We start from the raw sequence: 23,817 nt of genomic DNA on the forward strand, positions 1-23,817 counted from the left end.
CTTTAGACAAGCCTAATCAGACTTGCAGAATGTTGATGTCTGCTTTAACCTGTATTTATTTGACTGCCATTAAAAAAAATGTTTTCAATGGATGTTTATAACTGTTTTCACTGTGAATTTTATTGTTTATTGTCTTTGTTAAACTTCTTTGAGATTATATATATATATATATATATATATATATATATATATATATATATATGTATATATGTGTGTGTATACACACACACACACACACACACACACACACACACACACACAGTGGTGCCTTGCTTAACAAATGCCCTGCTTAACAAAATTTCCGCTTAACGAAAGGATTTTTTGAGCAGAGGTTGCCTCGCTAGACGAATTCATTTTATGAAAAATTCATCTAGCGAATCGCGGTTTCCCATAGGAATGCATTGAAATTCAATTAATGCGTTCCTATGGGCAAAATGAATAAATAAATAAAAATTCAATGCATTCCTATGGGATTCGCTAGACGAATTTTCCGTTATAAGAAAAGACCCGTGGAACGAATTAAATTCGTCTAGCGAGGCACCACTGTTTATATAAAACAATCAAGTGGTTTATAAATTTTATGAATTGCAATAAATGAATGGTGCTAAAAATTTGAATGACTTGGAGGTTCTCCCTTTCAGACATGGTTCTGGATAACTATGAACCTTCTGAGGAGCTTGATAAGAACACCCGTAAAAAAGTCTGGGACGCCCTTTTGAGGAATCATTACCATCAGAATGGAAAGAAGAAGAACATCCTCCCAATTGTCCGCTCTTTTGCTGATGTCTCCCAGAAAAAAACTGAACCTCCCTCGACAGATAAAGCAGGTGAGAGAGTCCCTGGAGGTTTGTACTGTCTGGTTGAATTGGCACAGTAACCTGTGCATCTCCTATCATGCCTCCTTAGCATCAAGCCAGTCTTCTCAGTGCCACCTTTCTTCTGTTAATGGTTCCCAGGAGGTCTGGCATCCAGACACAGACCTGCTTAGCTTTAGCAAGTTGGTGTGCTTGTTTGCCTTCAGGTGATACTTTGGGACCCTTATTCTGGCTAAGATGTCCTCCAGCACTAAAAAGGTAAAGGACCCCTGACAGTTAAGTCCAGTCGCGAACGACGCTGGGGTTGTGACACTCATCACGCTTTACTGGCTGAGGGAGGCAACGTTTGTCCACAGACAGTTTTGCTGGGTCATGTGGGCAGCATGGCAAAACCAGAGCAGTGCATGGAAACGCCATTTACCTTCCCGCCGGAGTGGGACCTATTTTTCTACCTGCACTTTGACGTGCTTTCGAACTGCTAGGTTGGCAGGAGCTGGGACCGAGCAACGGGAGCTCACCTCGTCGCGGGGATTCGAACCGCCAACCTTCCGATTGGCAAGCCCAAGGCTCAGTGGTTTACACCACAGTGCCACCCACATCCCTACCCTCCAACACTAAGGTAAAGGTAAAGGGACCCCTGACCATTAGGTCCAGTCGTGACCGACTCTGGGGTTGCACGCTCATCTCGCATTATTGGCTGAGGGAGCCGGCGTATATCTTCCAGGTCACGTGGCCAGCATGACAAAGCCACTTCTGGCAAACCAGAGCAGCACATGGAAACGCCGTTTACCTTCCCGCTGTAGCGGTTCCTATTTATCTACTTGCATTTTGACGTGCTTTTGAACTGCTAGGTTGGCAGGAGCTGGGACCAAGCAACGGGAGCTCACCCCGTCACAGGGATTCGAACCGCCGACCTTCTGATCAGCAAGCCCTAGGCTCAGTGGTTTAGCCCACAGCACCACCCGCATCCCTACCCTCCAACACTACCTGGGTTCTAATATTAAAGGGCACTAGGGAGGTCACTAGGGAGGTCAATGACTCATTTGGGCAATACTCACTGCCCCCCTCCCCCCAACTAACCTAGCACATGGTGCAGAAGTGAGTGCATACACAACTCTCCTCCTGACACCTACTGCACTGCCTCTGCTGTCGTTGCTTGAAAGTGCAGAGACTGATCATCTGATCTAATCCTGCATATTGTGTGCAAATTGCGTAAGTGAAAATCAGCCTTCTGATTTGCATGAGAGCGGGATTAAATCAGACGATCGGTTCCAAGTGTTCAGGCAGAGAAGGGGACAACATACAAAGTGGCAAGGAAGGAGCTATGCGCACTGGTTTCCTTCTGTACATTGGGTTGGTGGGATTGTTGTCCAAACTGGTGTTGGCACTAACTTGCCTTATACACCCTGTCAATATCTATGGTCTGTGGGAGAGCGTCTCCTGCAAATGCCAGAGAACTCAGAAGCCCACTCTGGTGTGGCTGTCCCTGTTCTGTGCTTCATGGAAATAGATGAAAACATTTTTGTTCCAACATGCCACCCTGAGTCAATAAATGGGTCTTTTCCACAAGAGTCCACTTGCTGTAGTTTTGGTCTTGTTTAGGTCTTGTTTTAAAATGTGTTTACTGTTCTTGTGTTTTTAACTGTTTTTATCTACTTTATGGGTAAATTGCATCAAGGATGGTGGTTTAGAATAATAGTAATTACAGTAGCAATCCTCTTTTTTATTTTAATTTTTAATTTGCTTTTTTGTTGATATACTGAGGAAAAAAGGAAGAAAAGCAAAAATACAAATGAAAATAACAATGAAATTATTTACAAAACAAGTCCCATGGACTGCAAGAAGATCAAACCTATCCATTCTGAAGGGAATCAGCCCTGAGTGATCACTGGAAGGACAGATCGTGAAGCTGAGGCTCTAATACTTTGGCCACCTCACGAGAAGAGAAGACTCCCTGGAAAAGACCGAGAAGGGGACGACAGAGGACAAGATGGTTGGACAGTGTTCTCGAAGCTACGAATATGACTTTGACCAAACTGCGGGAGGCAGTGGAAGACAGGAGTGCCTGGCGTGCTATGGTCCATGGGGTCACGAAGAGTCGGACATGACTGAACGACTAAACAACAACAACAAAGCAAGATTTGGTCTTTGAACTACAGGCCCGACCTCCCGTCTATTCCTTACTTCAATTATATATTACTTGTTGCCAATACAGCCTTTAACCTAATATAACTAATCCTCAATTTGTCTTGGGTCTCATGTCTTTCTTAAAGCTACTACTGAAATTATTCAAATGCTGCAACAGAGTTTAAACTGCTATAATTATTTTTCAAATATACTTTATAGACCTCCCATTTTGAGACAAATTCCTGTTTTGGTTTATTCTTTATTTTTTCTGATAGACTATCTAACTCGGCATATTCTTTCAATTTTGAGTCCATTCATGAATACAGGGGATTTTATCACTTTTCCATTTCGCAGCAATAAGAACTCTTGCTGCAACTGTAGCGTATAAAAAGATACCCTTCATTTTTTTCAGAGTAGCAATACTCTTAATGAAGAAGCTCCGTCCACATAAAATTGGGTATGTGGATGAAAACAAATGCTTCATGTGATTTGTGCTGACAGAGGGGTGTGTGTGTGTGTGTGTGTGTGTGTGTGTGATTTCATGCATATAAATGTGCACTTGGTGAAAATATATCTATAGACAGTGATATTCTGAAACTAACCATTAACATACAATTTCATCTAGAATTATTTCTCTTCATATCTTCCTAGGAGTGAGCTCACCAAGTGCCCCACCTCCTCCAGGCTTGGACGCAAAAAATGGAATAATCCATGATATTACCCCAACAGACTTAACTAAGGTGCAATCTTCTTTGCTCATCTATTCAACTTAAACACTGTCATTTGACTCTCAGTTTACCTATGTTGGTAATAAGATATATAAATCCCCCAATAAGATTCAGTTCAAAATTAAAATAATAAAATTGTGTTGTTTGGATTGCAGAAGAATCTTTTTTTTTTAAAAAGAGAGCAGTGTGATAACATGTACCCCTAGGGATATGCAAAACAGTTTCAAAGGGTACACAGATTTTTATATTTTTAATTTATCATAGTAGAAGGTAAAGGGACCCCTGACCATTAGGTCCAGTCGTGGACGACTCAGGGGTTGTGGCGCTCATCTCGCATTATTGGCCGAGGGAGCCGGCGTACAGCTTCCAGGTCATGTGGCCAGCATGACTAAGCCGCTTCTGGCGAACCAGAGCAGCACACGGAAACGCCGTTTACCTTCCCACCGGAGCGGTACCTATTTATCTACTTGCACTTTGATGTGCTTTCGAACTGCTAGGTTGGCAGGAGCAGGGACCGAGCAATGGGAGCTCACCCCGTCACAGGGATTCGAACCGCCGACCCTCTGATCGGCAAGCCCCTAGGCTTTGTGGTTTAACCCACAGCGCCACCCGCGTACCTTATTTATCATAGTAGAACTGTTATATTGTATTATATATAATAAAGCAATACCATATATTGCTGTAGAGCAGGCATGGCCAAAGCTGGCCCTCCAGATGTTTTGAGACTACAATTCCCATCATCCCTGACCACTGGTCCTGTTAGCTAGGGATCATGGGAGTTGTAGTCCCTAAACATCTGGAGGGCCAAGTTTGGCCATGCCTGCTGCAGAGGTATGTAGAGTAGAACTGTAAAAGCAAATTGCTACCCAGGAGCAGATGGCCATTATAGACTGTCTCTTGCTACATTATTGACACATAGTCCTGGTCCATAGTGTTTAAATTCGTATGGTGCATGTGCAGCTGTACACTTATGGTGTGGGCATTTTCATGGGAGAGACAATAGGTGAGAAAAGGGTTGAAGACTCCTCACTGTTTGCCGGTTCTTCCCTGCAATTCCTGCCCCTGTTTTACTATGACAAGCGGACTCAGGTTTTCCTTGCAAGAAATAGCTCTACCTTCTCACACTGTTCTGAGTGTGTCCAGACAGATCTTGCTGTTCTTGATCAATTGTGGAGTGGCCAAGAATTGCTGTTCTTGGCCAGTGTGGAATGGTCAGTTAGGTAAAGGCAGGCAGATCTCTGGTTTCCTGTAACAGGAATGTTTATTAAGGTGGCTAGATTGGCCTCTATTAGGGCCAGGGCCTTTTCAGTATTGGCCCCAACTTGGTGGAATGCTCTTTCACAGGAGACCAGGGCCCTGCGGGATTTGTCATCTTTCCGCAGGGCCTGCAAGACAGAGCTGTTCCGCCTGGCCTTTGGGCTGCACTTAGTCTGACCCCTGTGTTTTCCTCCCTCATGGCTTGGATTTATGGACTACTTAAAATCAGGCTGCATTTTAAATTTTAATACTGTATTTTAATCTGTATTTTAATTAATTGCTTTTTATGTTTTATTGCAATTTTATTGGTGTGAGCCGCCCTGAGCCCAGTTTTGACTAGGCAGGGTGGGGTATAAATAAAAATTTATTACTATTACTATTACTATTATTATTATTATTATTATTATTATTATTGAAGGAGCAATTGCTTGTTTTTTAATGAATACATTTGATGTAAAGTCTGGATGGCTTATCTCATGGGTAGGCACACTTAGGCCCAGGGGCCGGATCCAGCCCAATCGCCTTCTAAATCCAGCCTGCGGACGGTCCGGGAATCCGCGTGTTTTTACATGAGTAGAATGTGTCCTTTTATTTAAAATGCTTCTCTGGGTTATTTGTGGGGCATAGGAATTTGTTCATTTCCCTCGCCAAAAAATATAGTCCGGCCGCCCACAAGGTCTGAGGGACAGTGGAACGGCCCCCTGCTGAAAAAGTTTGCTGACTCCTGGCTCATCTGATCCCTTGCTACCCTGCAAAAAAGAAAAAAGTCAAAGTCTGTGAAGAGGGAGTATCCCCAAAATTATGTATGAAAAGGAGGAGTAATCACAACAATACAAACACAACACATACGCTAATAGTTAGTAGAGAATATATAATAGAATAATGATATCATTCAAATTATAGGAATAAGCCAATCAAAGTTCATCTATACAATATAACAGAGTGGTAGCGAGAACCGTCAACCGTGTGTTCAAAACAGATGTCTAAGGACAGTCTCACAATAGTCTTTCAAAAGTTTCAATGGAAGACATATTGATAGACTTTACTTTTGAAACTTTTGAGATGTCTTCTGCTATACCTATAATTTGAACGATATCATTATTCTATTATATATTCTCTACTAGCTATTAGCCTACATTTTGTGTTTGTATTATTGTGATTGGTTCTTATTGCAACACAGGGGTTTGTTTTGGGTGAAAATGCTTGTCTGGGTGGGCGAAAATGCTTGTCAAATTGTATCTCAGCCCTAGAAATTATGCCCTGTTCTTTGGTATTAGGCAGAGCTTCATTTTATGAAGAAGATTCCCACTGGAGCAGAAGCCTCAAATGTTCTGGTGGGAGAGCTGGATTTTCTTTCTCGGCCTTTTATTGCCTTTGTGCGCTTATCACCAGCCGTTCTTCTCCCAGGCATGACTGAAGTTCCTCTTCCTACCAGGTAAGAGTTGTTGTTACTGTTGTTTTGTTGGTGTTTTAGGAACAACAACAACAACAACAACAACAATTTGTGATAATGAGAACTTGTATACTTGCCTGAAATTTGCCCAGCTGTCATTTGCATTTTTATTTTTTGCAGAATTTGGAATATTGTGCTTAATTATTATTATTTGTCTATGATGGGGGTGGGTGGGAGGCAGACCGAGATTTGAGGGCAGGCATTGATATTAACAACCCCTTTATCATTGGGGAAAGGTTCCAAACTTCTGATTGAGGGACTGACCAAGTTTCCTAAACGATATTCTATCTATCTATCCATCTATCACTGTGCCATACAGAGCGTGCTCACGTATGGTTTATGTGTGTGGTACGGAAGCTGTACTTCTCAGGACAGAGCAGGGCTGTGCAGAATTAGTAAAACAGCAGAGAGCATTATTGGCTGCTCACTCTCCACCTTAGAACAAATCTACACCACCAGGTGCCATAGAAAAACACTAGACATATCAAGAGATCCAACGCACCCTGGTCACCATTTCTTTGCGCTCCTGCCATCGGGACGGAGATATAGAACAATGCAGGCAAGAACGAGCTGGTCTCAGGAACAGTTTCTTCTCTAGAGCGATTTTGGCCTTAAATGGAAAGCCTGGAATTTGAAGTCATCTTATTTTACTTGTTATTTTGTATTATATTTACTGTTTTTAATTAGGTTTTGTAATTTTGGATTATGCGGAATGCTTTATCTGAGTGGATGTAGCAACCAAGTAATTCCGTTGTTCCCGCAAGGGGACAATGACAATAAAGATATCTTATCTTATCTGATATCTGCCTTTCCACACTTTGAGCTAAAATTGTCAATCATTTTCCCCCTGCTTTTCTTCGAATTAGGATAATAGAAACTTGAGTAACCCCCCCCCCAAAAAACCCCAAGCCAAAAAAGAGAGTAGAAAGCAAGCATTTCTACAAAGCAGAAAACCTATATAAAGCAAGCATTTATGTTTTGTAGAGATATGATATATTCGGAAACCAGAGGTTTTGGGTGCTTGTACTTGGGAGATTGAAAATGTATATATTGATAATGCTCTCTATTTACTCCAGGATATAACATTTGCTGCATAAAGTGTGGAGATGGTCTTCCTCTGGGGAACTGACCCAAATTAATAATTTAGGAACCTCTAGGCTAGTGAGTAGGGAAATCCGGTATGTTCCTTCCCTTCTGTTCCCGCTTGATATGTTTCATGCCACCGCCATTGAAACCATTGTCATAGGAAGAAGGTGCATTGCCTGAATTGCAAGAGAGGTTGGTGTTAGCTCCCAGCCCAACTTCCCCAAAATGAATGAGGGCCAAAGGAAGCTTGCAAGCATGATCTAGCCCCAGCTGACTGGGGCTGGAAGGAAAGTGAGCCTGACATTTCAGCTTGGTGCCCCAATGGGTTGGAGAGGGAACTTGACTCTGACGTTGTTTATCTGGGATCCCAGCCCTCTCCTCACTGTGATCATTAAACTGCATCACAGCATCATTGATGTAGGTGGTGGGGAAGTCATGGAAGACAGGCTTCATCTGAGCCCACTTTCTCTTCCCATACTTATGAAATACTTGGCTTAAAGCAGGCATCCCCAAACTCGGTCCTCCAGCTGTTTTGGGACTACAACTCCCACCATCCCTAGCTAACAGGACCAGTGGTCAGGGCTGATGGGAACTGTAGTCCCAAAACAGCTGGTGGGCCGAGTTTGGGGATGCCAGCCTTAAAGGAATGTTAACTTCTCAAAGCCTTAAAAAACGTCTGCCCCATTTCCCCCCTCTCTCCCTAGGTTCCTGTTTATCTTGCTGGGTCCATTAGGGAAAGGACAACAGTATCATGAGATTGGAAGGTCAATGGCTACCCTCATGACTGATGAGGTACAGTAAAATACAAAATATATTTTCACCTCTTTTGTTTGCATTGCTTTGCCTTTCTGCCACAATTCAAGCTTCAGGAAGAAGGTCACAATGATAAGAAAATGGGAATGCAAAACTGTTGGTAGAAATAAGAGACATTTTGCTTAGGCTGCTACCCATTTTGTGAAATTCAACTTTTAAAGCAATAAAGAAGCAGAAACATCAACATTAGAATAAACTATATGAGCATTGTTTGGGACATATTATTGAAAGCATATAATACTGCAATGGTCATCCGACCCATTCTATATTCAACCACACTCTTTTTTGAGGTAGAAGCCTTTATACCCCAACAGCCTGCATATTGCTCCCACTTACAAGCTAATACAATGAAAAATATATTGCTACCTATTTTTCAGGACAAACAAACCAATAGCTGAGATTGCAAATTATTTGTCTGGCAAAACATCATGCAAATTCCATATGGCTTTGTTGTTGTTGTTGTTGTTGTTGTTGTTGTTGTTGTTGTTGTATATAATGTAACAGATTGATGGCTTTGTCTTGATCTCCTGTCTGCAGATTTTCCATGATGTTGCTTATAAAGCTAGGGACCGTAACGACCTTTTAGCTGGGATTGATGAATTTCTAGATCAGGCGACAGTGCTACCACCTGGAGAATGGGATCCATCAATTAGAATTGAGCCACCAAAAAATCTCCCTTCCCAGGTAAATGACTTTCTTCTTCGGTACACTGGAACACAATGGCTGTGTTTTGGGAAGCAATGTCCTTGTACTCCGTAGGTTGGTTCCTTGATTAGGTGGACAGTGTTAATAGTGTAATCAAAACTATGTTACATTTTAAGGCTTTCCACCTGTTTGTCCACACTAGGGCCCTAAAGGAGAGTCTGTTCAGCCTTTTTCAAACATTGACCTATAGGGGAAATGCCTATTTGTTGTCTCTCATATGCTATTGCACATGATGTACAGGATTTGGCTTTTGGCATATTTGGTATACTGACCCAGGTGGCACTGTGGTTAAACCACTGAGCCTAGGGCTTGCTGATCAGAAGGTCGGCGGTTCGAATCCCCGCGACGGGGTGAGCTCCTGTTGCTTGGTCCCAGCTCCTGCCAACCTAGCAGTTCGAAAGCACGTCAAAATGCAAGTAGATAAATAGGAACCGCTACAGTGGGAAGGTAAACGGCATTTCCATGTGCTGCTCTGGTTTGCCAGAAGCGGCTTTGTCATGCTGGCCACATGACCTGGAAGCTATACGCCGGCTCCCTCGGCCAATAATGCGAGATGAGCGTGCAAACCCAGAGTCGGTCATGACTGGACCTAATGGTCAGGGGTCCCTTTACCTTTACCTTACCTATATTTGTTATAAACATCACTTTTTGAGAGTTTGTCCAATGGAAACGAATGGCTTGCTGCAGGCTGCAACAAAAGGGAAATTGTATGGGTGGGGCTTTTTTTCTGTCCACCATGAACTGAAATAATTGAGAGCATCTGGCTTTGTCTAACCCTTTTGTCTGGAAGGAGTTATACTATCTGTGACCTGCCAAGCTGAATGCAGCTCACCAGCCATGTAGCCTGTTGGAGGCTCAATAATCTTCTTCTTCTTCTTCTTCTTCTTCTTCTTCTTCTTCTTCTTCTTCTTCTTCTTCTTCTTCTTCTTCTTCTTCTTCTCCTTCTCCTTCTCCTTCTCCTTCTCCTTCTCCTTCTCCTTCTCCTTCTCCTTCTCCTTCTCCTTCTCCTTCTCCTTCTCCTTCTCCTTCTCCTTCTCCTTCTCCTTCTCCTTCTCCTTCTCCTTCTCCTTCTCCTTCTCCTTCTCCTCCTCCTCCTCCTCCTCCTCCTCCTCCTCCTCCTCCTCCTCCTCCTCCTCCTCCTCCTCCTCCTCCTCCTCCTCCTCCTCCTCCTCCTCCTCCTCCTCCTCTGACTGTCTAGACTGCTAATGCCCTTGTCAGAACAGAATACATTGAGTTGAGTTGGAGTGTTCACATATTGTGGTGGAAGAATGTGGCCGACTTGGCTCATATTTGTAGTCTGTTGTTGCAAATTTGTGACTCTATCACCCAAATATATCTTCAGATGATTTCAATCCTTCTCCCTTGCTGCCCCTTTTGCCTAGAACTCCATCTCATTTCCTTCTTTCAAATTCCATCTCAAACCACCTTGATTCCCACCTTCTTACAGAAATTATGGGCAAAGATAATGAACCCGTTCGGTGATTGCTTCAGTGCCAGGACAGAGGACAGCCTGCCATAAATATAGCATACCTTCTGAAATATACTCGGAGTCAAGAGTGAATTTCATGCTCTTTATTCAGCTCATAGTCATCAAGGAGGAGAAGAGAAGACGAATGGCTCTTTTCCCAAAACCATCTGCTTATATACATTATTTACACAATGGGCCTTGCGTGATTGGCTACTTCAGGGCTACACCTGTGGGCCAATTATATTGTGGATTGACTTCTGCCTGCAGCCTGATTGGCTGCTCCTACAGGCCAATCAGGTAGCAGATTCGCTTCTGCCAGCCGCCTGATTGGCTGCTCCAGCAGGCCAATCAGGTTGCGGATTCACTTCCACCTGGAGTTGGATTGGGTAGCTCCCGCTGATTCTGAATCCTATTGTTCTAGGATTCAGCTCAGTACATAACACCCCTCCCCTCTAAGTTCCAGTCCTGCCCGGGAAGTTGCATTTGTAGTCCCCAAGGTCTGCTGGCCGCCTCCGTGTGCGTTGTGGCCTGGGGTGTTCCTTGGTCAGGGGTTCTGGTTTTGGCTCGTGTTCCGAGGCTGCTGGCTGTGCCGGGGCTGTCTGGTCTGGCGCCACTGAACCACTAGGTTGTGGCTCTGGTTCCGGTGTCCTTCCAGCCTCGGGGCGCCCCTCTGTGCCTACTGCTTCTGCTTCCCCTGCCCACCCCTCTCGCTCTACAGGCCTCACTGCCCTGCTGTCCCCTTGGGACCCCTCTGTCCCGCTCTCCTCCCGGGTTCCTCCTGGGAATCGTCGCCGTAGCTGGTCGCAGTGGCGGCGCCAACATTGCCCCCCTTCCGTTAGTACCTCGTACGACACGGGACCGGTCACCTTGGTGACTGTGGCGGGTACCCATGCTGGGCCTGCCCCAAAATTCTTTGCGTACACTGCGTCCTGGGCCACAAATGTCCGGGGGTTCCTGCCTTTCCCCACCACTACCTCATCCTGAGCTCTGTCGGGGTGAAGTCGGTCCAGTCTAGTTGCAAGGCGCCGGCCCATTAGTAGTTCAGCTGGGCTCCGGCCCGTCGTTGTGCTTGGGGTGCTGTGCTGTGCTAGAAGAAATGCGGCAAGGCGGTATTCCCAGTCCCCTTGTGTCATGCGGCGGAGGCTGTCCTTGGTGGTCCGCACCATGCGCTCCGCTTGGCCATTGGTGGCAGGGTGGAATGGTGCTGAGCGGATGTGGCGGATGGCGTTCTGCGCTGTGAAGGTCTGGAACTCCTCTGACGTGAATGCGGTTCCATTGTCTGAGACGAGGGTGTCAGGGAGCCCGTGGGTTGCAAAAAGCTTACGTAGTACCCGGATGGCTGCCGCCGTAGAAGTGGACGGTACCAGTGCGACCTCCAGCCATTTGGTGTAGGAATCCACCACTATGAAGAATGTTTTTCCCTGGAAGGGGCCAGCGAAGTCCACGTGCAAGCGTGACCATGGATGTCGGGCGGACTCCCAGGGCTGGACTGGGGCCCTTGGGGGATCCGGGCGGGATTCTTGGCAGGTCTGGCAGTGTTGGACCCAGGCCTCTATCTCTCTGTCAATCCCCGGCCACCACACATAACTCCTGGCAAGGGCCTTCATCCTCACTACCCCTGGGTGTGTCTCGTGTAGGGCTGTGAGGACCCTTTTGCGGAGGGGCTGGGGAACAACAACCCTGCTTCCCCATAACAGGCACCCCTTGTGGGCCGACAGTTCATGTTTGCGGTTTGTGTAGCCAGCGAATTCTGGCCCGGGGCTGCTGCTGGGCCATCCTCGCCACACCCAGTCCAGGACCCGGGAGATGACCCTATCTTTTGTGGAATGGTGCGCAACTTCTTGTGCCTGAATGGGTCGGTCGGGAAGCAGCTCCAGGGTCATAACCTCTTGCGCAGGCGCTGGGTCGGGGCCTGTTTCTGGTAGTGGTAGCCTGCTGAGGGCGTCTGCGTGGCCCATCGCCTTCCCAGGGTGGTGGATTAGTGCATACTGGTAGCCGGCAAGGAAAATTGACCACCTGAGGACACGTGGAGACAACACTTGGGGGGTCTGCTTCTCGGGGGCAAACAAGCCAAGCAACGGCTTGTGGTCAGTCACTATGGTAAAGGGCCGGCCGTACAAGAAATCATGGAATTTTTTTACGCCCTTCACGATTGCCAGACCCTCCTTGTCAATCTGTGAGTAGTTTCGTTCGGCTGCAGCAAGCGTCTGGGAGAAGTATGCCACCGGCACCTCTCTTCCATCCGGGAGTTGGTGTCCCAGGACAGCGCCGATGCCATAGGGAGAGGCGTCGCATGCCAGCACCACTGGCAGCCTCTCGTCGAAGTGTGCCAAGACCGAGTTCGAGACGAGCAAGTCCTTGACTGCCTGGAATGCGGCCCTTTGTCGCTGGCCCCACACCCAAGGGGCCCTTTTATCTAGGAGTCTGTGTAGGGGCTCCGCTACCGCTGCCTTATGGGGAAGGAAGGCATGGTAAAAGTTCAATAGTCCCAAGAATGACTGAAGTTCGGGCTTTCTCTTGGGCGCTGGGGCCTCACAAATGGCCCGTACCTTGTCACCGGTTGGATGGACCCCTTCTGCGTCCACCTTAAATCCCAGAAAGTCCACCTGCGGCACTCCCAGTAAACACTTTTCCCGCTTCACCTTGAGGCCCGCCGTCTGGAAACGGTGCAGGACGGAGCGGAGGCGGTCCTCAAATTCCTCTGGTGTGGGCCCGGCGATCAGTACATCATCGAAGAAAGGGGTGACGCCAGGAATCCCTTTAAGGAGAGAGTCCATTAGATTCTGGAATATGCCTGGTGCCACGCTAACGCCAAATTGCAGCCGCTTTACTCTGAATGCCCCTCTGTGCGTCACAATCGTCTGAGCCTCTGCTGTGGCTTCGTCCACAGGCAACTGTTGATACGCTTGGGCCAAGTCCAGTTTGCCAAAGATTTTTGACCCAGCCAGGGTGGCGAGGACATGGCTGACCACTGGCACTGGGTATGCATGGGCCGTGAGAGCCTTGTTTATGGTGCATTTGTAGTCTGCACAGATGCGGACCGAACCGTTAGGCTTGACGGGTGTGACAATTGGAGTTTCCCAGGGGGCGTTGGGCACCGGCTCCAGTACTCCTTGCTCCACGAGCCGGTCCAATTCCTTGTCTATGCGGGGTTTCAGGGCGAACGGGACCCGGCGGGCCTTGTGCCTGATGGGTCGTACAGCGGGGTCTAGCTGTAGGGCAATGGGGGGTCCTGTATATCGTCCCAATGCCCCATCGAAAACCCCTGGAAACTCTTTGCATATGGCGTCCACGTCCACTTGTAAGCTAGTGCGGTTCACCCCGGTAACGGCTAGCCCCAGAGGTCCAAACCATGCCAGTCCCAGTAAGCTAACGTAGGGGCCCTTAACTACCAGCAAGTCCAATTGTTGCTTTCGCCCTCGATATTGCACCCTGAAGGTCCCCACCCCCATTGTAGGGACCTTACGTTTCTGGAAGTCCCGGAGGGTGAATGGGGCCGGCCTTAGTTTGGGACCCCCATTAGGGCACAGTTCCCTTAATGTTCGGGCCGAGATTATGGATAGAGTTGAACCCGTGTCCAGCTCCATGCGGCATGGGGCTCCCTCTATCTGTACCTCTATATAAATTTTCTCTGTGCTGGGATGGGGCAACTGGAATACCTGGTAGTCCGTGATCTCCGTCGAGTTGCCTTGGTGCATGGTGCCGTGTGACCTGGGGCTCCTGGGTCGGTCATCTGATGCTTGTCGACGGGTGAGTCGAGCCCGACACACCCGGGCGATGTGTCCCAATTTTCTGCACTGCCTGCACTCTGCGTTGCGGAAACGACAGGTCCTCCTCTCGTGGTTCTCCCCGCAGCTTGCACAGTTCCCTCCTTCTCGTCGAGGCTGCTGTGGTGTGTGTGCTGCTTGAGTGCGCCGCTGTACTCGGTGTACTTCCTCCCTGTCAGATTCGGATTCGTCGGTGAGGTCTTCGTGGTAGACCCTCGGTTGGGATGGCGGGGCCGGTCGTGCCTCTTGCGTTGACCTCTCGGCGGCTTCGGTTGCCAGGGCTTCCTCCAGAGCAATCTGGAACGTGAGGTCTTTTTTGGCGTAGAGGCGTCGTTGCAACATCTCGTCCCTCAGGCCACCGACGAGGCGGTCACGAAGCATGTTCTCCAATTCTGAGAAGTTGCATAACCGGGCGGCTTGGCGGAGGGAGGTCACAAACCCAGTTATGGTTTCCCCCGGGGCTTGCCGTTTTGCGTAGAAGGCATTTCGGCAAGCTACCACCGAGGGCTGTGGTGAGAAGTGCTCCTTCAGCCGTTCCATTATTGTTTTGTAAGAGACGGTAGCGACATCTCTAGGTGCAAGGAGAGCCCGGGCGATTTCAAACGTCTCCTCTCCACAGACGCTGAAGAATGTCGCCCTCTTCATGGCATCGTTGGTGACTTCTTTCGCTTGCAGGAGGAAGTTGAAACGGGCGGCGTACCCTTCCCAGTCTCCTGATGCTGGTTTGAATGGCGAGAAGCTGCTGTCGGTTGCCATTCTGGGTTCCTTGGGTCCTGGAGCTGAAGCCTGGATGCACGGTGCGATGCAGCGGTGCAGCAGGTGGCGGTGCTGCGGTGCAGTGCGTGGTGGCGGTCAGCTCAGCAGGATCCCACCTTCGTCGCCAGTGAAATATACTCGGAGTCAAGAGTGAATTTCATGCTCTTTATTCAGCTCATAGTCATCAACCATCTGCTTATATACATCTGCTTATATAACCATCTGCTTATATACATTATTTACACAATGGGCCTTGCGTGATTGGCTACTTCAGGGCTACACCTGTGGGCCAATTATATTGTGGATTGACTTCTGCCTGCAGCCTGATTGGCTGCTCCTACAGGCCAATCAGGTAGCAGATTCGCTTCTGCCAGCCGCCTGATTGGCTGCTCCAGCAGGCCAATCAGGTTGCGGATTCACTTCCACCTGGAGTTGGATTGGGTAGCTCCCGCTGATTCTGAATCCTATTGTTCTAGGATTCAGCTCAGTACATAACACCTTCATAGGCAGAACACTGATTGACTCAGTCCACTGTCTATCACTTCTTTCTTTCCTTATTTTCACTTTCTTAGTTCCATTCAGGCCCAAATGCTGTTTTCATGTCTGGATTGGCTCCAGTTACTTTCACTTAGTTAATGAACTATTCCTCGATTCCTTGGATAGAAATTAATGGGATTGTTCATAATGTCCCCACTTTATTAGGAAAAGAGAAAGTTACAGGGAACTCCAGGAGCCCCTAATGGAAGCATTAGCCAAGAAGATGCAGAAGATGATCATGGTGGGCCAGAACTCCAGCGAACGGGAAGGTAAGTTCTAGGTGCCTCAAATGGTTTCTGCTAAAGGCCACTTTCTCCTCTTCCATAGCACTAGAGTTTGCAGTGTGTTTATGGTCATCCAACATAATTGGCAGTAGATTCAAGGCAGACAAAATAACAGGTAATTTAAAGTATGACCTTCACTGCCACACAAGTTGGTGATGCACAAGTACAACTTCTGCTTTTGAAACATTGGTCCAGATGGCTTTCATAGCATGGAGGGCCCTAGTCAGAATGTGAGTTACAAATATTAAGTGACCCAGCAGTAAATCTCATTACTTTTTTTTAGTGGAGATTCAGAAGTCCAAATGATTCTAGCAAGTGCAGATGCCCATTTATAAGTAATGCCCAAATTAGCCAAAATTCAGGCCCTCTTTTTGTGAATTGGTCATCTGATTGCCAATAGCAACAATTTTTATAGAGGATTAAGGTAGTATGATGAAGATAATCATCCCCCACTATGTGCATGTGTGCGCGTGTGAACACCCACACCCACACCCCTTTCAGCCCACCCTCATTTTGGGTGAAATAAGAGTTTTGCAGAACCTGACATGATAATTGGATGAGCACGACCAACACTACAATCATACCACTTTCAACTATGCCTCTGTCCCTCTTTTGTCAACTCCCCTGTGGAAATCAAATGATGTACCTGCCCACCTTTTCCTTGTTGATCTCCCTGTCTTTTCTTTGCAGGCTGTTTGGTGGCTTGATCTTGGATGTGAAACGGAAGGCTCCTTGGTACTGGAGCGACTATAAAGATGCTATGAGTTTGCAGTGCTTAGCTTCTTTCCTCTTCCTGTACTGTGCCTGCATGTCTCCTGTGATCACCTTTGGGGGGTTGCTTGGAGAAGCAACAGAGGGAGAAATAGTAAGAAAGTTCCCCCCTCTCCTTTCATGTGTTATGAATAATTCCTAGGTAGATGTCAGCAAGAAGCATTGCAAAAAAGCAGCAAGCATTTAACTTAACTGCTGCCCTTCTACATTTCAGGTATGTGTGCTGTTCAGCATTAATAGAGCCAATGTTTTACCTCACTGTGACAGACTTCAGCGCTCAGTTTTTGTGGCCAGTGACACATCTCTGAAGTTATGGAATTTTATGCCCCCAGGAGAATGTGGCCTTCAAATGTTCATTTGTTATAGAGGACACATTCTCCATAATCTCTTTTAGAACAGAGGGTGAGGGTATGTCCTTAGGATTCCTGATGGCCTCTGAACACTTTTCAACCATGCTTTATATTCAGTCAGAAAATGCTTAGCGGTTGGACTTCCTTTTTAATTGATCTACTAGACTTATAGACAGAATGCAATACTTAAAGGACATTCATGAGTCTGAATATAAATTAAAGGGTGACAGCTATTTGGGAATAAGTTGATCCATAATAATAAGGAGTGTGAGAAATACCCTGCCAGAAAACAGAGGCTGAGGGCTATTGAACCAGAAAACTGGTGCCATTTGAAATTGCTTCCTGAGCTGTCTATCTCCACACAGGTAGGTAGCCGTGTTGGTCTGAGTCGAAACAAAATAAAAAAAATCCTTCAGTAGCACCTTAAAGACCAACTAAGTTTTTATTTTGGTATGAGCTTTCGTGTGCATGCACACTGCATCAGATACACTGAAACAGAAGCCACCAGCCCCTTATGTATATTCAGAGGGTGGGGGGTGGGGGTGATGGGAACGGGTGATGGGCTGATAGGAGTGGTAAACAGTCATCAACAGGTTTACCAGTCCTATCAGCCCATCACCCATTCCCATCACCCCCATCCTCCACCCTCTGAATATACATAAGGGTCTGGTGGCTTCTGTTTCAGTGTATCTGATGAAGTGTGCATGCATACCAAAATAAAAACTTAGTTGGTCTTTAAGGTGCTGCTGAAGGAATTTTTTAATTTTATCTCCACACAGTTAGCTTATTTGTAGGGAAAGGGTGATTTTTCTTTACCCATGTTTCTCCTAAAATAAGACACCGCCTTATATTTATTCTACTCAAGAAAATAAGCCTATGGCTTATTTTCGGGGGGTGTCTTATTTTTTTTTTATTACCGGTAAGTACCGTATGGTTCTGGGTGCCTGCCTCCTCCTACCGCGGCCGGTGTTGCTGCTGCTGGGTCCCGCTGGCTCGGGGTGCGTGGTGCTGCCGGGCGCTGTCCCGGCAGGCCTTCTCCTCCTCCTGCCAGCTCCTGGAGGCTCAGGGCACTCCAGAACTGGCTGTTGCTGCTGCTGCTGAAGCGCCAACAAAGCGCCCAGCAGCGCGCACCGTGTGGAGCCCCGAGCCAGCGGGACCCAGCTGAAGCGCCGACAAAGCACCCAGCAGCGCCGTGCAGAGCGTCCTGAGCTGCAGCAGGAGGAGGAGGATTCAAAGTGCTACAGAGCACTGCTGGGTCCTGCTGGCTGGGGCGCTCTGCGTGGCGCTGCTGGACGCTTTGTCGGCGCTTCAGCGGGGTGCGCTGCTGGGTCCCGCTGGGTCGGGGCTCGGCACGGCACGCGCTATGGCTCTTGCCGGGTTTCGCCGGGTCGGGGTTCCACGTGGCGCACGCTGCTGGGCGTTTTGGAGGGGCAGCAGCATCTGATTCCGGGCGCTGACAGGCACCTTCCTCTTCCATGGCGCCACCCAGACCTGCTCCCACCACTACGGCTTATTTTTGGAGTATGTCTTATATTTTGTCAACGCATGAAAATCCTGCCATGGCTTATTTTATAGGTACGTCTTATTTTATGAGAAACATGGTATACTGCTGCAACTCCCCCACTCACCACAAACTCTGTTAAAAGAAATATGTGGTGGTGGTGAGACAATCAAACAATCATTACAAAGAGAACGCCGAAGAAGCCAAAACATGGAGGCTGTTCCATAGGTATCAGAATTTCCTCCGCTGTAGAATCTGGAGTTAGTTAGGTGAGCTGAATGGACTAGTAGTCTGACTCAACATGGCCACCCTTCTGTTTTTATGTCTGTGTTCACACCTGCAGAGTGCAATAGAATCCTTGCTTGGAGCCTCAATGACTGGGGTGGTGTATTCCCTCTTTGCTGGTCAGCCTCTCACCATCTTGGGAAGTACTGGGCCGGTACTGGTCTTCGAGAAGATTTTATTCAAATTCTGCAAGTAAGGCTGCGTTCTCTCTTAAGGGGCAAACAATTTTTATAGTTTGACAAAATGATGTGGAAGAGAGAGAGAGAGAGAGAGAGAGAGAGAGAGAGAGAGACGGACAGACAGAGACAGAGAGAGGGCAGGCGGGCTGGTGAATGGACCTAATGTTTCTTCCTTTACCCCACTTCCCTGTTTTGGTGTGACCTGGAGCTAATTGTGATGCATAGCAAGCCAGGGGGGCAAGTGATGTGGGAAATGGGAAATGGCAACCTGGCGTGATTTGCTCCTCATGATTTGCTAGGTTGTCCCCTACGTTTTATGTTGTGGACTGCCCTGATATCTGTGAATGAATTTAATAAAATAATAATAAAAATAAAAATAACTGGAGAGGGACAATGCCCCCCTCTTCTTTACTCTCACAGAAGTGATTGAATGCCATCAACCAAGATGCTGACCTTTGGAAGTTTAATTATGTAATTAAATTAATTTGTTTCCGGTCCTTCATCATACAATGTGGTCCACACCCAGTGGAAAAGACACATGTGGAGAGCCCTACCCACACGGTGTTGGGCCTCTAAACTTTAAAACAGCGGCAGAAGATAAAGCGATGTCATCTGCGATTAAAAGGGTTCATTGTGTCTGGAGATAATATTTATTACTGTGTGCAATAAATAGTTGAATTCAACTGGACTTAACCATCCATGGGTCCTTTACCTTTACCGTATAAGGATAGTAGAGTTTGGCCACAAAGCAAAACAGAGTCAATAGCATTTTAGGATCATTTACTTAACTCTATATTGCAGTGCAGCTTTTTTTTCTGTTCTGATTATAGGTTTGAATTAAATGCTTTCTGTAATGGCAAGAGTCTAAATTGGTCTCTATATTATTACTTTTTTGCAGAGACTATCACCTAAATTATCTCTCTCTACGAACTTGCATTGGCCTGTGGACTACATTCATGTGTGTCTTCCTTGTAGCAACTGATGCCAGCTGCCTTGTGTGCCATATAACTCGCTTTACAGAAGAAGCGTTTGCCTCTTTGATCTGCATCATTTTCATCTATGAGTCTCTAGAGAAACTGATCAAGTTGGGGAAAACCTACCCATTTCATATGCACACCGATCTTGATCAACTGAGCTTGTATTAGTGAGTTACTGCTGCTCTTCTTGTTGAAATCTAATCTATTGATTTTTCTTTTGGTTTGTTTGAATTCACTGAGTGCTCTGAGAATGTCTGGTGCATAGAACTGGGAAGCAATGGTTAAGCAAGTGTTAGTGCATGATAGATTCACTGAAATGAACACGCCATAATAAAAATACATCTAGGTATATCAGTCCATTCATATATCGGAGGCAGTGGAGGAAATAATTTTAGTCGGATGGAGCTTATTTAGTGAAGAAGATAACAGAGGTCATTCAAAGGATTTACATATACACAGACACACACTTCCTCTCTCTGGCATGGATATTGACATTTTCAATTTATAAAGATTAATTTATAAGCATTTTGGGCACTTATTAGCCATGTAGCATAGGGTGCATTCCTTGACCTATTTCTTATGGGGTTTGTTTTGTGTGCTATTTATTTAATGATTGTTGTATCTGCCAGCACATCTGTTCCAGGTGGAGTCTGCTGCAGCTGCTTGTTGTTGTTGTTGTTGTTTGTTGTTGTTGTTTTCATACCTGCCCATCTAGCTGGGTTGCCCCAGCCACTCTGTGCGGCTTCCAACAAATATAAAAACATCAAAGATTAAAAACTTTCCGATACAGGGCTGCCTTCAGATGTCTTCTAACAGTTGTATAGTTATTTATTTCCTTGACATCTGGTGGGAGGGTGCCACCACCGAGAAGGCCCTCTGCCTGGTTCCCTGTAAACTCACTTCTCGCAGTGAGGGAACCGCCAGAAGGTCCTCGCAGCTGGACCTCAGTGTCTGGGCTGAACGATGGGGGTGGAGACGCTCCTTCAGATATACTGGGCCAAGGCCATTTAAGGCTTTAAAGGTCAGCACCAACACTTTGAATTGTGCTACCCATACTGTGGCATAGGGTGCATTCCTCGCCCTATTTCTCAAGGGGGTTGTTGTGTGTCCCATTTATTTACTGATTGTTGTAGCTGCCAGCACTTCTGTTGCAGGTGGAGTCTGCAGGGAAGATCAAGAAAGTGAAACTAGAGTTCAGACAGGGAATTAGGACCATGGACATCTCCCAGTTCTGGCTGCATATAGGCAGCAGCCATGAGCAGGCAGACTAGAATATTGCTCCAGCAATGGTCTGGAGCTAAATGAAGCTTCGTACTACTGAGCAACTACCGGTTTGTAAAGTGGTCATGTGATCCATCCAGGCATAGAAGTAAAGCCAAATAAGGAAGGCAGGGCCACCAGTTCAGGCCATGTAGTTAAAGGCAGCTCTGTTGAGTTTCTCCTCTCATGAAGGATTTGGGCAGAACAAAGTCTCAATTGTGGGAATGATTCCCAAGTAAATGTTTTCAGAATGGAGGTGCTTACCACAAATGGAACAATATGGTTTTGGTGTCCCGTCCCCCCACTCAATCCCAAATGGATATGCCATTTTGCTTTGGAATGTAAACAAGGCTGTCTTTTGAGACATTCTCAGTGTGTTTTATTAACCCTTTCCTATGCCTGTCAGCTGCAGGTGTTCAGCCCCAGTGAATCCCAGCAATGAGACCCTGAAGTACTGGAAAGACAACAACATCATTCCTTCAGCCGTCACATGGGCTAATCTCACAGTCTCCGTAAGTCTCTGGTCTTTGCAACCCCTCCCCCCCCCCGTTGGAGATGGGTTGATGTCTGTAGCACAGAATTACCAATTGATTAGGTCAGCATATTTTAAAGCAATAATCTTAGCACATATTTTTTTTTACATGTGTACCCATAAAATTCTTGTCTACAATTACTATGATCCTGCCTTTCCTCCAAGGAGCTTTTTCCAAGGAACTTCATGGCTGTGTGCTGATTTGAAATTAGGCTTCTCTGATCCTTGTCTGACACGCCCACTAATGCACTACATCAGGCATCCCCAACCTTCAGCCCTCCAGATGTTTTGGACTACAATTCCCATCATCCCTGACCACTGGTCCTGTTAGCTAGAGATCATGGGAGTTGTAGGCCAAAACATCTGGTGGGCCGCAGGTTGGGGATGCCTGCACTACATTAGCTTTCAGTGGGTTGCAGCAGAACTGTTGTAGTAAAATATGTACAGTGGTACCTCTGTTTATGAACTTAATCCGTTCTGGAAGTCCGTTCTTAAACCGAAACCGTTCGAAAACCAAGGCACGCTTTCCCTAATAAAGTCTCCCGCCGCCAGTGTCCTTCGACTGTTCGGATTCCGTTCTTAGACCGAGGTAAAGTTCGCAAACCGGGACACTACTTCCAGAGTTGTGGAGTTCATAAAGTGAATCATTCGTAAACAGGACTGTTCTTAAACCGAGGTACCACCGTATTTGCAAAAAGAAAATATCAGAACATTGCCTTTTAAAAATCAAAAGCATGTTCCTTCATTGCTGGAAAAACTGTTTGAGAAAAAAAAATGGTTTTGGCTTTTTGTTCACATATTACTCACTAGCCAATTAAGTTTGATGAGCTGCTGACAGAACCTGTCTGAACCTTGTTTAAGCCACTGTTTTATTTATTTGTCTCAACAATTTTAAGTTGTTCTAACCTATGTTAGTTTGGTTTATTGTGTTTAGCAAGCAGCCTTTACACACATAAAATAATACTAATAACAGCAGGAATACTGCTACTAATAATGGTTTACATTTCTACTTCCTGACCCCCTAATGGATAAATCATTTCCCATTCCCCCCTCAAGTTTTGTTATACAAATCTGTAAAGCCTTAACAAGAAATTGAGATGTTCTAAAGCAGGGGTCCCCCCAAACTAAGGCCCGGGGGCCAGATCCGGCCCAATTGCTTTCTCAATCTGGCCCACGGATGGTCCGGGAATCAGCATGTTTTTACATGAGTAGAATGTGTCCTTTTATTTAAAATGCATCTCTGGGTTATTTGTGGGGCATAGGAATTCATTTTTATTTCCCCCCAAAATATAGTCCGGCCCCCTACAAGGTCTGAGGGACAGGGGAACGGCCCCCTGCTGAAAAAGTTTGCTGACCCCTGTTCTAAAGGATATATCTCTCTCAACATCTGACAGCAAAAAACAGGTCTTTGAAAGAGACGACTTCTGCGATCTTGGCAATGGGTGGATGTAATTGTTTCTGAGATCATCATAGAAAGGGCACTCAAGGAGTAAATGAATTATGCCTTCTATTGATACAGAGTTGCAGCCGCAAATTCTATCCTTCTTAGGAATTCCTTTATGTCGGCCCTTCCAGTCTGCTAATGGAACGACGTTTAGTCTTGCCTGTGTAAAGGCTATCCTCATTTTAACATTTGGTAAATCTACCAGATATCTTGGCAGGGATGGGTGCAATGGGATAAAAGAAGCATACCATTTATTCGATTGACAGATGTTGATCTCAACCACTTGAGATTGCATCTCAGTGTCTCTCAGCCTTTGGAGTATTAATTATTTAGCTCTCTCAAAACACTGCGTCACAAGAAAGAGGGCAGAGAGTCCCAAGCTTGTGGCAGCAGACTGAATTTCACGTTTCCACAAGTTGGGAGCCATATCTTCAAAAGCTGTCATGAAAGATTCTGATATCTGCTTTAAAATAGTTTTTAATCCCAAAAGCAGAGCTCGTCTAAGGGCTTTTGGCTTTAATGGGCATTACACCCAGTTCTGCATGGAGTAGTGCTATTTTTGTAGAAATAGAGACTGATAGGAGTCTGCGCAAATAATTATTTTGAGCTCTCTGCAGTGAGTCTAAATTGGTCATGGCCCACAGTGGTGCTTCATATACAGTTTACAAACACGATCCGTTCCATGGAGGCGTTCGTAAATGGAGGCATTCGCTCCCTCAAGG

The 23,817-nt window shown here is 46.3% G+C and overlaps 1 protein-coding gene across 1 annotated transcript in view; it reads left to right on the top strand.

Annotated features, from left to right (window-relative positions):
- The window catches only part of SLC4A8 (solute carrier family 4 member 8), a 74,428-nt gene that overhangs the window by 32,036 nt on the left and 18,575 nt on the right, over nucleotides 1-23,817 (top strand). The window contains exons 6-15 of the mRNA XM_060271068.1: nucleotides 642-827; nucleotides 3,594-3,682; nucleotides 6,205-6,362; nucleotides 8,171-8,258; nucleotides 8,817-8,963; nucleotides 15,678-15,781; nucleotides 16,487-16,661; nucleotides 18,762-18,895; nucleotides 19,781-20,026; nucleotides 21,526-21,631. Of these exons, the coding sequence (XP_060127051.1) occupies nucleotides 642-827; nucleotides 3,594-3,682; nucleotides 6,205-6,362; nucleotides 8,171-8,258; nucleotides 8,817-8,963; nucleotides 15,678-15,781; nucleotides 16,487-16,661; nucleotides 18,762-18,895; nucleotides 19,781-20,026; nucleotides 21,526-21,631 (1,433 nt within the window). The remainder of the gene's footprint in view (nucleotides 1-641; nucleotides 828-3,593; nucleotides 3,683-6,204; nucleotides 6,363-8,170; nucleotides 8,259-8,816; nucleotides 8,964-15,677; nucleotides 15,782-16,486; nucleotides 16,662-18,761; nucleotides 18,896-19,780; nucleotides 20,027-21,525; nucleotides 21,632-23,817) is intronic.

This window comes from Zootoca vivipara, chromosome 2 (assembly GCF_963506605.1).
Source record: "Zootoca vivipara chromosome 2, rZooViv1.1, whole genome shotgun sequence".
NCBI classification, from domain to species: domain Eukaryota; kingdom Metazoa; phylum Chordata; class Lepidosauria; order Squamata; family Lacertidae; genus Zootoca; species Zootoca vivipara.